At 43.0% G+C, this 14,884-nt stretch overlaps 1 protein-coding gene across 2 annotated transcripts in view; it reads left to right on the top strand.

Annotated features, from left to right (window-relative positions):
- The window catches only part of CTDSPL2 (CTD small phosphatase like 2), a 34,217-nt gene extending 24,128 nt beyond the window's left edge, over nt 1-10,089 (top strand). For both annotated transcript variants that reach the window (XM_042876135.1, XM_042876134.1), the window contains exons 9-13: nt 5,704-5,766; nt 5,863-5,942; nt 7,529-7,655; nt 8,472-8,567; nt 9,049-10,089. In XM_042876135.1, the coding sequence (XP_042732069.1) occupies nt 5,704-5,766; nt 5,863-5,942; nt 7,529-7,655; nt 8,472-8,567; nt 9,049-9,114 (432 nt within the window). In that variant the 3' untranslated portion in view covers nt 9,115-10,089. The remainder of the gene's footprint in view (nt 1-5,703; nt 5,767-5,862; nt 5,943-7,528; nt 7,656-8,471; nt 8,568-9,048) is intronic.
- The last annotated feature ends 4,795 nt before the right edge of the window (nt 10,090-14,884 follow it).

The following is a 14,884-nucleotide window of genomic DNA, read 5'->3' as shown; positions in this document are numbered from 1 at the left end:
TTTGTAGCAGCAATCTTCAGCAGCAACATTTCTCCTTGCCAGCAGGTGGAGGCAGAAACACTGAAAGTTTAGCCAGCATTATTTCCTGGGTGCAGCTTCTCGTGGACTGTTAATTTTCTTCCCTTCATATGGAAAACCAGCTCTCACTGGTTGATCATTTCTTCCTATAAAGAAGACATCTTCCAAGCCTGATTAACTAGCTTCTGTCTGGATCATTAGTCTTGCTGTGCCCTCCACCAGTGCTAGTTCTACCTCTTTACTCCCAAAGAGTCTGCTTGGTGCTTAGAGTGACTTTGATTGTCTTGTGGAGACTGCTAGATGTAGTTTTTTGTTCTGCTTTAGGAGGTATTGTTAGTTACGTGTGTTTTACCTTGACGTACCAGAGGAGCAAGCATGAGAAGGAGGAACTCTCTTCCAGCAACTACCAAAGATGCTGCACTGACCCAGGCTGTTGTTCTCAGGTCCTTTTGTGGGATGTGCCTGGGAGTAGCATCAGCTTCCCCACCATGTAGTTCGCACGATATTGGACCCCACTGTAGTATCTTTGGAGAGTGAGCCAGTCATCAGGCACCTTAAAAGGACACTTGTCCAGGTATTTTTCCTGATTTTAAAAATGTTTTCTTCACTGTTGCATATAAAAACCTTGGAATCTGAAAAGCTGAAATAATTTTTAAACATGGATTTCTTATCTCTTATTTGGTGACAGCCACGCTTAGTTTGCTTCAGACTGAACTTTGGAAGGAGCCTTAGAATTCGCTCTTTAGAGGTTCTTGACATCGCTGACAGAATCAGGAAGGCGAAAGCTTTGGTTTTTTCCTTCCCTCACTTGAGGGATCTTGGTGTGACTTTGAGTGTTTTCCTTCTAAATTGCCATCCTTTTAGTGGTTGTGTGTCTAAATGAGAGTGGCTGAAGTTTAACCAGGATTTTATCTGTAAGAAATTGAAGTCAATGGAAACAGTGACTCAATGGTATTTGTAAATGCTTATTTAACAGCATTGTATCAAGGGCTGTACAGACACGGGTACAGTAAAGTTGCTGTGCGGGTCCTAGATAAGTTTTGTCTGAGCTTTCTCTGGAGCCTAGCTTGGAATTACAAAGGAACAAAAGCTGCTTGTGAGTCTGAGAAAGTCAGAAAGTCAGCCACCAGCTGTGAGCACACTGTGGTCATTATGTTCTGGTTACCTGGTTTTACATTGCTCTGGACAGCATTCACCTCTTGCTGTGTAACAGTTAATAAGCAGGAGAGATATTTTAAAGATGTTTAACTGGAGTGTAATACACAAAAAGACAAATGATCTTCTGTAGTGCAAGTTGAGGTTTGTGGATATCACGTGCCCTTTTTAGTACTTTCAGTGAGCAGCCTTTTCCAGTGTCTGTCTTTTGCTCAGCAGTTCACCATTGCCTCCAGTGAGTGCCGTGTGAATTCCATCTCCATGTTTCATTTTGGAAGTGACTCCTGTTGCCCACAAAGCAGCAGGTGCTGAGCTGTCTCAGCAGAGTTAAGTCAGCAAGCTGCTATATATAAAGCCTGCTGCAAACAATACCTAGTGTGCAAGTTGCATTGCTGAAGATGCTTTCATTAGCATCAGAAAATCTACCACTTCTGTGTAGGCTTTCAGAAATATTAGACAATTACTTATTACTTTCTTAAGAGAGAGTAAAACCTAGCTCAGTATGCATTTTCTGTCTGAATGGCTGATTTTCCTTGCACTAAGGCTGACTAATAATGCAAAAGTAGATCTGAGCTCATATCATTTTGATTCTTACCCTTCTAAAGGCATCTGTTGCACTGTTGCTGTGATGATAAACGGGTGCTTTCTCAGGAAGATGCTCCAGAGCCGATCTCTGCAAAGTAAGACAACAGTAAGAGTCAGACTGTGTTCTGCTGGAGAAGGCTGTGGTAATGTGTGCCTAAACTCCATCGGCCTTGAGCTGAGCAACGAGTTTCTAGGCCAGGAACTCAGCTCCATTGCTGCTTGTTTCAGTGACTGGTAGCCTATTTTAAAAAAGTTTTTGAAGATAAGGCCTTGAGTGTTCAGAAGCTTTTTCTCAGAACTTACCATGGAGTGTGCAGAAAAGAATATGTGACACATGGGCACAGAGCAGAGTTCTTCTAACTGAAAAGTTACAGCGCAGTTCTAGCACTGACGTGCTTTTTTTTTAATCTTTGGGTGAGTCACAAAGTCACTGATTCCCATTTAAAAAGGAAAAAGATCTGTAAGATGGGGGCAGTTGTGCTTGCTTATTTCAGGTTTTTGAGACCATACATTTGTCTGTTTCCTCAGTTGAAAAATCTCTAGATTATACCAGTGTTTATGTTCTGGACTCAATGAAAAGACAGTATTAGTGAAGCTGAAGTTTTAATAAATAATAAACCCAGTAAGCACTACCTGGCATCTGACAGTAAAAAGTGAATGTTCATCTCTTCAACTGAAAATGAGGTTTTTTACCATTTGCAATGTTGTGACACATCACGGTGAGCAGCTCATCTTTGTGAGAAATGTGTGTTTGTTGGGATATTGTCCTCCGTGGTCAGGAGGTTTCTGCTGTATTTGGTTCCTGTTGTGTGGCACCAGGTGCCAGCAGCTCATGTCAGCACTGCTGGGCGCGTACCTCCGCGCTGAGCCGTGCCAAAGGCAGCTGGTTTCAGTTCTTCAGTTTAAGAACTCTTCACTGATCTATTGCACAGTACTGACTGTGATCCTGAGAGATGTTCTGGCAGCACACGGGCGAGTTGTAGGTCATGGAATGCGGCGTTAGGAACGTTCCATCTTGCTGTCACTAAAGGCTACTTAGTTGTTTCGTTGCTGTACTGGAATGAGGCAAATGGTGCTGGTGAATTCTGGCTCTCCTTATGAACTCTCTGCTCTGTTCCTCTGAAATATCTGAAGGCCTTTGGTGTCCTGGGCAGCATCCACAAAGCAGTCTGCTCTTAGGTCAGGAATCCTTCCTTCCTTTTAGCTCCGGAGTCAAACTTGGTGGGAAGACGTGGGCAATATGCAAAAAGAGAAGGAAGCTGAGGGAGAAAGGGGAATGCTGGTGTGTCCTGTTCTGCTTTAGTTACTTGGTTCTGCTCTGCTTACCTGGCGTTCTCTCGGCTGGTTCTGGCTGGAGGTGGGGATCTGATTGCCTTCTGCTCTGCCGCAGTGCCACAAACCACTCAAAGCAGAGCAATGAATTTGCCATCCATGATATCCATGTGTGTATAAAGCACAACGAGAAATGCGTCATCTGAAATGAAATCGCTTTTCCCTGGGCTTGTTGTTTGTGTTTGTACCTGAACTTCTTAGATATGAAGACAGCCGTTGTATTAAGATAGATAAACACTGACAAGGATGTGTCAGTAATCTAAAGCAGAGCACACTGAAAGATGCTGTAATAATCCCAGACTAAACAAACTGAAAAAGAAAAGAGAAAACACGTGCACTTGAGGAACCCAAGCAATTATAAGTGCTCTTTGATGTAATTGAATGATTTTAAGAGTCATTCAGCTGGCCGTTGATACAAATAAATAGAACTCAGTCCAGACTTAAAATGAACAATGAATTCGATACTGAGTGCTTTCATAGTAGCAGGAGTTGAAATACTGGCACATAGCTTCCTGCTGTCGTTGCTAGGAGAGTAGAAGAGATGGTAAAGAGCCTGGTTCTGAAATGACATCTGTGTTTTTTTCCATCAAAGACAACAGGTTTGTCAATTTGAAATTGAGCTCTTGAAGAAAACTTTGTACCAAATATCATCCTGCTTGCTTACCATTATTTGCAGCTACTGCCCCACGTGCAGTGAGAACATTCATGTCGTGTGACTCGCTTTCAGTTTTCAAGAGTAAGATTTGGGTCCCAGTATGAAAAATATTTGCTCAGGAAAATCACGAGTAGAACAATCCTTTGCATCTGCAACAGAATGCTTGCTTTCCCTTAAACTGCAGGTTACACCTGTAGAAGATGCTGGCAGTGCTACTTGCTCTTGTATAGAGGAAGAGCAGGACAAACAACTTGCACTGAATTTGCAGTCACAGATAATTTGAATATTATTTAATGGTTCACCTGGAGGCTGAGTTATTTCATTGCGTTTGTCCTCGTGGTGAGAGAAACCACTCACCCAGTCTTTGAGCAAAAGCTCACTGCCTTAGCAGAGCTGAATGAGATGTCATTTTCAGAAAGATTTCAGTGCCATCAGGAGACATATGGCATGAAGACACGCTTGTCAGCTCTGCATGCAGACAGTTGGCTGTTCAGGAGCGCCTTGGCTGGGTGGAGCACAGAAACCCATGGCTGTGTCTCCAACCGTCCTCTGTGGGCAGGCTGGGGTACCTGCATCCTGACAGCGAGCTGCCCACAGGGAGAAGGGGAGCAGATGTTGGCTGTGCCATCAGTGAATGCATCTCAGCACGGCACGTGTGGCGATGCTGTGAGCAGATGTGACAGGACTGCGTGCTCCTGGTGTAGAAAAAAAATGCAGTTTTTGTTACCACAGTAACTTGTCACTCTGCAGGCTTAACTCAGGGCTTTAGATGCTTCAAGAAAGTAATAAAAGCCTTATTCAGAGTTAAGCTGAATAATGAAATTTCCCTTGGTTTAGAAATACATGCCTGCTTTAAAGGGCTAAGATCTGTTGCCACCTGTGCTAATGATATGAAACTGCATTTATTTAAACCACTCCTCTTTTCTTTCTTTCTGTCTGCATATAAGTTTGATACAATTCAGTTCAATTAATGCAGATCCTTACTGGAGATTTACTTTTGAAAGTAAACTTAAGCCGATTCCTAACCGTTGTTAAAATAATTGGCAAAGCTGAAATTAACTGGGTTCAAATACAAGTCCAGCACGCTCCCTTTTCTTTCTGGGTACGTAAATGAAACGTTTCTCAAAGCTGTGTAAGTCTACACGTGGGCAGTCTGTGAATCAAGAAGACAGGTAAGGTACGATAAGGTTGTTGTTCACCCCTCGGTGCGTGTCCCCACCACTGTGCTCCACGTGTGCCCTCACCTGGGCCGTGGTGTTGGGCCGTTGCCCTGCAGCCATTGATCCACGCAGTGCCCCCGTGCAGCCTAGGCCTTGTACTGTGAGCTCAGGAACAGCGAGAGGAGATGCCAGCATCACCTCTTGCTGTGTCTCTTATCAGGGTCTGTTTTGTCACAGGGAATAATTTGAGTGTATGTGCAGTTCTTCTCTGGTGCGTGAATTAACTGAGCTTTGGAAGCAGCTGAAGCCAGTTGCTCGGGTTATTTCTGCCCCTTCTGACACCCCCATATTCAGCGTGCAACTCTTGGTAGAAGGAGGTTATTGGGAAGGCTGTTGTTACGTTGGCATGCATTATCCAGTCCTGGAGCTGATGCTGCCCAGCTGCTGAGGGCTGATTTACAATGTTGAATCAAAGCAGCTGGCTTCAATTTTCTCAAGAAGTTATCTAACCTTTATATTTCAAATAATTATCCAGTTTTAAATACAGTTTAAATAATTTCTATCACATTCTTTAGTTATGCCTGATTTTGCCATATTGCGGTTTCTTTTTTAGCTGCTTAGGCTTCGAGCTGATTTAATTTTGCTTTCATTGAATTGTTATTCTGTAGGAAATTAGTATTTGCTTTCTCCTGAATTCATAACACTCATCCTGCCATAATCTGTACAAATCGATGCTTAACAGTGCGGGCGGCAGCTGCCGTGTTGTGAAGCCTTTAATGAAGTCCATCTCTGCTGCAGGTTTACGTGCGGTTAAGGCCGTTCTTCCGAGAATTCCTGGAACGTATGTCTCAGATTTATGAGGTAAAAATAATTCAGTATTGCCTTTGAATTTTATTTGTAAATTATTTTCATGTGTTTATACATAAAATAATTATTGTTTTCTTCTCTTGTCTGCAGATCATTCTTTTTACTGCTTCTAAGAAGGTGTACGCAGACAAATTACTGAATATCCTAGACCCTAAAAAGCAACTAGTCAGGTAAAATACCAAATGGCAGCCATGGCTGTTGTGGGCAAACAAGTCCTTTCCTAAGAGATGAGGGGACTATCTCTTTATAGTTGTCTTTATGAATGCTATTTCTTACTCAGCCACAAAATAATTTGTGAGTTATTCTGGTTTTTCATTTCTTTTGTTAATACTGAGCTTTGTTTGGAAGAGGTTAATGTTTCTCAAGAGCAGGGCCTTAAGACACAATGACTCCTATCAGGTGAACTTCTTTGTTGTCCCCATCTGCAAGCAGACTGCTGCATGGGAAAGCTGCAAGTGCAGAGGGGATTTCTCAGGGATTCATTCTAATTAGGGACATGAAGAACTGCACTCAGCTGATGTTGGGTCGGTAAATTCGGCACTGGGATGTCATATTGCTGGAACACCTGAGCCTGCTGAAGCACACAGCCAGACAGGATGTACAGACAAGTACTGTATTGCTCCTCCGTGTGCATCCGTAACGTGACGTTTTTCCCTCCAAGGGTCTGATACTTAGGATTGAGGACTGCAGTTTTATCTGTGCTGTGAACAGGAAAGGTAACAAAGCGTGCAGGCAGGCAGTATGCTAAGAATGTTCAGAAATTCTCTGAAATGCGTGTGGTGCATGAATGTAGCTGTGAGTCACGTGCCTCTGAGAAGCTGACATCAGGGCGTGATGAGTTCTGACATGAGCCTCGCAGTGGATTTGTCAGGCACTCCACACGTGTGACTCAGAATCTATATATAAATTCATTCGCTGCTGAGGCATCAGCTTATTTTCTTCCTTAGCAACATCAGGAACTCAGCCCCTTCATGAAAGTAGTAAGCATGCTACGTACAGCTTCTAAAAATTCCACTTACGTATGCAAGCAGCTTTAAAGAAACTGCACTGTAATACTACATTGTAAAATCTGAAATCTATCCTGTTCACAATTGATTTTTAATTACGATTATTCTGATATTTCATGAAATTTGTTTTATTCCCGCTCTTTTTAATGAGTTCTATTATTCTACCAATCCATTTACTAATTAATTAGTAATAAAAGAGAATATACTAATTGGAAAGGAAGAAGTTGATGGAATGTTTTGGCCTCAAGGCTTTTTTCAAGCTCTAAAAACTGAAAATAGGTTAATTGCCAACAGAGGTAACGTCAGAAGGAGAGCGTTTCACCCAGCGCTTTGCAGCGTGTGCTGCAGCGTTGGGAGCAGAGCAGGAAGGACAAATGCTGTAAATTGGTTGGAGTGCAGATCTCACCCCTGAGCTTTGGGCCTTGTGAAATAGTTTCAGTATCTCGGATCCCCCGTCAGTCCATCTGCAAGAAGGGTTAGAAGGTGACACCACGGCGACAAATGTTTCTTGCATCTGAGCTGAGCTTTCCTGCTTAAATACAGAACGGTTGCCTGCAGAACTTGATCAATATAAAATCAAGTTAACTGCTGATCTTACCAGTGAAAAGCTCAGAACGTGGGACGGTTTTTAGAAATCTGGTAAGAAGGGAAAAGAGTGGGTAACGTTTGGCAGCACCAGCTTCTCTTCTTCCCTAAGCCATGTAGGTGTTCAGTTTCTCTCATTAATGAGTATTCTAATTTCATCGCAGGCATCGACTTTTCCGTGAGCATTGTGTCTGTGTACAAGGAAATTACATAAAGGATTTAAACATTCTTGGTAGAGATCTTTCAAAAACGATCATCATTGACAATTCACCGCAAGCCTTTGCCTATCAGGTACGTGTGCTGCCGTCAGCAAAGCTTCTCCATGTGGGAAAATCTTTCCAAAGGAAGACAGTGAAACTCCATCTACGCGTTACGCTTTGTATTTAAGTTTACAAAGCACACTGATGTTCAGGTTTACAAAGCCAGTCGCTCAGGTTTCCTTGCTCTTTTTGGATTCTTGTGAAGAATCAGTCCAATGTGAACCTGCCCTTACATTAGGAACTACCTGTAACCAGGCAGTGTTATTTTGCAGTTCAGCTTTTCTCCAGAAGCTGCCAGGTCTATTAAGACTGTCCCTTGGACGCTTCTGCAGAATTAGTTTTCTAGTGCTAATGAAGTAACTTAGGACAGTGGCTGGTTGGGTTCCCACTTGTGAAAATTGCTTACAATAACTGCTATAAAGTTGCGCTCTGTGACTTAGATTGTTCCAGGCGTGTGGCACCATGAGTAACACTGCTAAAGCACGCGGGCTGCAGTGCCTCTGAGAGCCTGAGCGCCAGAAGCCTGGTTGGCTTCCCCTCGTTAGCACAAAGTGCAGCCAGTGCTCAGCCGGTGCGCGTAGTTGGATCGTAAGGCTTTGGCAACGCTTCTCAGCGCAGCAGAACTTCTACAGCTGGGTCTGCTTCGGCTTTGATGTGGAAGTTTTTGCAACGATTCATGCAAAGTCATTGAGGGAGTCATTGCAGGAGTGATTTTTCGTACAAACTTTGGTTATGCATTAATAAACTTGAGCTTGGAAGCTTTTTTCCCCAGAATGTCATTTCACAAGTCACGTTTCTAGGTAAATTAAGTCAAGTCATGTGTTGACGTTTGTTTTTTTTACTTTAGCTTTCCAATGGAATTCCTATAGAAAGCTGGTTCATGGATAAAAATGACAATGAACTCCTAAAATTGATTCCATTTCTGGAGAAACTTGTAGAGCTGGTAAGTCTGTCTCTCCTTTATTTGTCAGCCTCACAACTCCCAGCCCGACGCGTTGTTTGTTCTTTCAAACAGCAGCACGTGCCTTAAGGCTGAAATTCGGACTGCTGGAAGTCGCGGGCGCCTCTTGGAAGGCGTTACTCTGCAGTAATGGAGAGGTTGTGCAGGGATTTGTTTGCATAGCAGAAGGCAGAATGGCGTCATTTCCAACTGTGCTTTCAATCAGAGACTGGAAAACGGTGACATAAATTATAACGAAATGGAGAATTTGTAGAATTAAATACTGCCTTTATTCTTAAAACGGAAATAATTCGATTCCTCAGTTGTTGTGAACGTTACGTTCCTGTGAGCCTCTTGTAATTAGAAACATTCACAGCTTCCAGTTTGTTGTATTAATGCACAGCCGTTGGAGGCTGGCCCTGCTATGGTCCGACCTGCAGAGCTGTTCATTCTTCTGACTCCCTCACGTGTGTTTTCCCTGCAGAATGAAGATGTCCGGCCTCACATCAGAGACAGATTTCGCTTGCATGACTTGCTACCCCCGGATTAAGCCTTCGGTCTGATTACTGGAGGGGGAGAAAATGCAGGACCCTTTTGGACTGAAACAAAACATTGCCATTACTGTTGAAATTTTGCATTTTTGTACCCCGTCTTGCTTTTCTTATCTTTGGTGCCCAACAATAATCAAGGGTTACAGAAAGAGACTTTATATATCTGAGATTGAACACAAACAGTACAATACAGTACAACGCAGTAGGTAGGCTAGAACAGAAAAGTCTTTAGAACTAGTGCGACTCCGATGAAATTTTTTATGTACAGGACATCTGCAGTTTATAAAGAATTCTGTTTCTGCCACCAGCAGTTTGACCTGTAGAAACACAGGATTTTATGATATAACAGAGATTGAAAAAAGAGTCTTCTTTTCTCTCTGTTCGGTGCTCTAAGTGGGTTTGTAGCCACTTTTCTGTTACTTTAGAGATTCTCATTTCAACAGGAATGGCCAGTAAAAGTTGTTTTTATTTTTCCTGTTAAGGTTTATAACCTTTTTACACTTTTGACCTGTATTAGATTAGAATTTCATTATGCATTCCTTTTAGTTGAGGCGCTTCATAGTTTTTCTGGGAATAGCCAAATTTTCTTAGTTTTTTATTATACAGTTGAATGGCCGTTTTCCTGCTTCGTCTGCCTGCATACTGTATATTTGTTTAAAAATATTCTCTAGTTTTAATCCACGTAAGTTTCATTTAGAAAGAAAAACCCCGCATTTATATTTTGTTTCTGTAATATTCTACTGTAGTTGAAATCTTTTCAAAAATCGAGAGACTGGCTAGATAAGAAGAATATAAGAATTACTAATATTCAGAATATTTTAAACCATTGTGATGGCACGTGCTCCGGACAGACAGTATCTTGCAGTGGCACAAACACCGGTGGACAAGGAATACCTCAGGCTGTCCTGTGCATGCCAGCCGTGGCGGGAGAACAGCTTGGTCCGCGCGGGCGCCACGCGTCGCAGCGCCGCTGCCTCGGGGCCGCTCCGCGAGCGGCGAGGGCTGCAGGCTCAGCGTTCCGGACGCGCTGCTGGGCTGCGCCGCCTCTGCTGCGCCGCTCCTCGCTGCGGCCCGTTGGAGCGGCGCCCGGCAGGAGGTGAGCGCGGTGCTGTGCCGTCAGCCTGCCGTCGTGGTGGTCGCTATGCTATGTGGAAATAGTCTTTCAGCCGTGGTTCTCTAATGCAGCTGCTGCAAGAGGTCGATATTTTTATAATGGCGTGTAATCTCCTGTTGAGGAGCTTTTTATGGAAGGTATAATTTGTAAAAGTTAGGGTGTTTGCCTCTCGACTGCATTGACATGCCACAGGCTCAGACTGTTTTTGTGTAAAAGATGTCACAGAACGGCACTTTTTCTAAAGAGAAGTTTGATATTTTGTATGCTTGTTAAGAAAGTACAGTATTGGAAATTAAAGGTGGACAACTGATAATTGAGAAGTATGTCAATTAATTTTTTATGTATATTACCTGTTTACTTGTACAATTTTATTGTACAAATTACATGCAGCTTCATTTTCAAATGAGTCCTTAAAGTAAGGAAAATCTTTTTAGGAAAACATTTAATTTTTGTATTTTTGATTTTAAAAGGCATGAGTTATGTCAACTTTTTCCAGTGTATTAATGAAGATTTTAACTTTTCATCAGGTTGAGTGTTTTCTTACTATATTATCTGTTGTGTATGTAGCTAGCACATTGTGTCACTGAACTGTTTAAAGAGATTAGCATGTAGAGCAAGCCTGTTTTGTGGAAAATCCTTATTCATTAAAAAAATCATCATGGCAGGTTTTCTGCAAAAAAGTGGAAACATTTGCAATTCAGAATACTGATTTTTTTTTTTTTTTTTGTATTTAAAGAAAAGTATTTTGCTTGCAGGAAAGAAATACTACAGATTCATTTTAATGAGAATCTTTTAAATGTATTTATCTTTAGGGCATCTGGGCATCTTTACACTGTTTGTCTTATGTCTTTATTGAAATAAAATGTACATAACATTACCTTTATATATGCTTTTGCGCAGCCGTGTGAGCCTGTAACCATCCCTGCTCCTCCTGTTTTTATGTTGATGAGATGGTTCTGGAAATATTTATGGAGTTTGAAAATGGTCGGCTTGTATTTGAATTGCTACATGGTTTGCCAACTATTTTTTAGCTGCTCGTTAAAATGTAAATCTAAATCTGAGATTTTTAATTGGTTTTAACGGCGAATCCCTGTTGAACGTGGAATTCTTCCAGATTTCTTGGAGTAATTTACACCGTAGGACTGCTTTACCCATCACCAGGCTACCAGAAGGAACCCGTCTTTGCTCAGTAGCTCATAGCTGTTCTCTGACTGTAAGCAGGGACGGCCGTCTGTCCGATGCCGTGCTGACACGCGCGTCCCGTCTCTAAAACATTCTAGAAGTGCTTTCTTTAGTTAAGGAAACCAAAGCATACATTGCACTTTACAGCTGTATCTGTGTTGTGATTATCAGATCAGTGAGGGAAATGGAAATGTAAATTGGAGGATTTAGTTCTACATAGATGCACAACAAAAGTTACAGAGGCTGCTTAGTAAACAGATTAAATATTAATACTTTAATGTGCTGCAAGTCTGATATTTATCATTCTGAACTTTGCAGAATGAGTCTGCCTTCCTCAAAATGCGAGTTCCTAACCATGTCAAAGACTTCTGGCATAAAAACAAGTCTTTGCACGAAGCAAACTTCTGTTCCTTCGGCTTTGATTTCCATCAGCCTCGAGGCTGAGGCCTCGCTGTTTGACTTCAGTCTGGATCAAATTGTGCAGACCGAAATTGGCGCTGTCTCAGCTGCGGCTGTTACTTGAGGTTGAATGTAGAACTGTGCTGCTTGAGCAGTTCATCGTGTAGCTGTATCATTTATTCTCATTTTATGTATGTTTAGGAAACACACCATCGTATTTCCAAAGTTCTTAATGGTTTCATTTTTGTCTGTGGTTTCATTTGTGGTCTTCGACTTGATTCTGGCAATGTTTGCTAATTGAATGTCTTTGTATGTATTCTGTTCTAGGTTTGAGTGTTTTTCCTTTGGACAGCAAAACGACAATATTTCGTACTTCCGTTATTGGCTGCTTTTCTACCTTTGGTTCATTTCACCTTCCATCTCTATGGAAGAAGATTTTTTTTCATTATTATTCAAATGTATCTGAAAACCTGAATGTTTCAAGACCTGATCAAACATCTTCCATAGGAAGAGTTGTATCAGCTGAATGCGTGCTGTGAGGAGGCACTTCTTTAAGCAGACCACTAAAATGTGTTACTAGAAGTAACCAGATGTGTAAGTGCAGAACTGTTGGCTCTCACTCACTGTTGGAAGCAGGCATCCTTCTCATTCTGCACCTTCTCCCCTCCCAGACTCTTCCAGAGACCTTTTTAGGCACAAGGTGGATTGGCACAACTGGCAAAGCATGGAGCCCAGCGAGGAGAGGGGCTGGGAGTGAGTGCAGATCTCATCAGCCTGCCTCCCAGTAGCAGCGTGGTGATGTGGGCCCGTGGTCTGCAGCAGCCTGTAATGGTAGAGCTTGGGTGGTTGGTCAGGAAAGCTGTCCGGACACACAGGAGTGTTACTATCCAAGCAAATACCCATGTCTCTTGATTTTTTTTTTTTCCTTCTGGTTCTGACTTCCTTATAGCATTGCATTGCAAACCATTACCTTTATTCTCTGTGTAAATCAGCCGCAGCCTGTTGGTGCAGACATTAAGGTAGATGATGGCATTTGTAACTTAACAGATGTGACTGAAACCGAGGAAAGCTCCATCCATGGTGGGGTGCCTACATCAGTGAATTGTGGCTGCTGAACTCGGTGTGTCCTCGCTGTCACTCCTTTCATCTGACTGGGGGACTGGATTAGCACTGAGCACACCTAAATTTGGGGAATTAGGAAAGTTATCTGTGCCTTCTTTGTCTCCTCTCCATCCTGTGCTCCCTTCTGTTTGAAGGACTTGGAGAGCACACCTTTACAAAGCTAGAATTCCAGTGTAAAATTAATATTTACATGGTTGAAATTAATCTGGTATGTGTAGGTAAATGGAATGGATTTCGGGAAGTCAAGGCCAAAAAGTAAACATTTGCAATATAATTGAAAGACCAAGCACCTACTGGTGTGATATCAGCACAGCTGTTGGGTTTGTTTCAAGAAGTGCAACGAGAAACTAATTGCTATTTCATTAAAATAACGTCTTCCGCTGTAAGTAGAATTTCAAGTTAAGTACTGGTTCTTTTTATGGGGAAACGACTTCTGTGGATTTGTGCAGCAGAGCAGGCAGGTGGTTCAGCCAACCCCATTGAGCTTCTTTAATCTCATTATCAAAGCCCCATACAATAAAACGAAAAGATGAGAGTCAGGTGGCGCCTCGGCAGCAGCGCGGTGCTGACGGCCGCTTCTCCCTCCTCTGCCTGGGGATGGCGCTTCTGTCCCCAGGGCTGCGCTGGGCCCGAGCAGGAGCTGCTCGTTGGGGTCGCCGTGCTGTGCTGCCCGAGGTCGGTTAGGGCTGCTGCAGGAAGGCTCACGGGAAGATGGTTTTTGTGGGAATGTAATGGCCACGTTGAAGTCGTTCCGCTGCAGAACAACGTTGTGTACTTCAGAGACATTAAAGGACTGTTCTCAAAGATCTGATCAGGCCAAAACTGTGTCATTGCAGATTTGCATCTTGGATTTCTGATGCTTAAATAAAATGGTTAACAAGTTGATAAATGGCTGATGAGAAGTAGCGTAGATGCATTGTTTTCTTAGCTAGTAGTCATCATTTTGTAAAAAACAAACAAAAAAGATATATATAAATTAAAAAAAAAGACAGCAACTTCTTTGTTTGGAAGCAAGCAAGGAAGGCTTGGTAAGGATTGACTTGTATAGGTTCTGTTAAGCACATCACTATTTTGGTTGTCTTGACTGTGTAATGTAATATTGTTTTGCTTTATTTTTTTTATACTTGCAAAAATGTCATTGTACTGATAGGCTGAATCTTGTAAAATACAATTGGAAGAGAACCAATGTTCTACAAATTTGTGTTTTTTTCTGCTATCATTTCTAGTATATAGAATCATAAAGATTTATATTAAATATTTATACTCTAGCTACTGTTTTATTTTTAGCTACTATCAGTCCTGCACTGAAAATTCAGTTCTCTGTTGAGCAAGACGTTTCTCGTGTCAGTTTTCAGCCTTAAAACTGCAGGAAAATAAGTGTTGGTTGCGCTTTTGAAAAGCTGAGGCTGCTGGAGAACAGAACGTGCGGCGTATGGGCCGGAATCGATCGGAGCTGTTAACAGCGGGCGCGGAGCTGCTACGCTCCCCCCGCACAGAGCAGCCCGGGGTCGCGGCGGGCCTTCGTTTGGAATCCGCGGTGTCTGTGGGGAGGAGGCTGGAGAGGAGCGGTGGCTTCGGGCCAGGCTGTGGCTCTGGCTGACGGCACCACGAGGCTCCAGCTTCGTGCTAATGCTCGGCACAGGTTTCAACTTCTGGGTCTCTCAGTCCTCATCTCGGATGTGTCGCTGTGTGGGAAGTCGTTCCGTGCTGGGACAGCAGCGCTGCGCTAGCGAGAAGGCTGCAGTGCGCTCCGACACAGCTGGGCGCGCACCCACAGCGCGAAGGCTGGAAGGCGACTGACGCCGCTGGGGCGAGGTGCTCCGACGGCAGGAGATGCAGCGGCGCAGGAACGACCCGCACCACACGTCGGTGATTCGCAGACACCTCGGCATCTTTTCTTCCGCGTTTTTCCCAAGATTATTCCCGTTCTTTTCACATCTACTCAAGGACCA

The sequence above is a fragment of the Lagopus leucura genome, unplaced genomic scaffold (genome assembly GCF_019238085.1).
Source record: "Lagopus leucura isolate 7727_CA_CO unplaced genomic scaffold, USGS_WTPT01 Super-Scaffold_100015, whole genome shotgun sequence".
Classification (NCBI taxonomy): Eukaryota; Metazoa; Chordata; class Aves; order Galliformes; family Phasianidae; genus Lagopus; species Lagopus leucura.
Note: the sequence above shows the minus strand (reverse complement) of the source record. Positions and strands in the feature narration are given on the sequence as shown.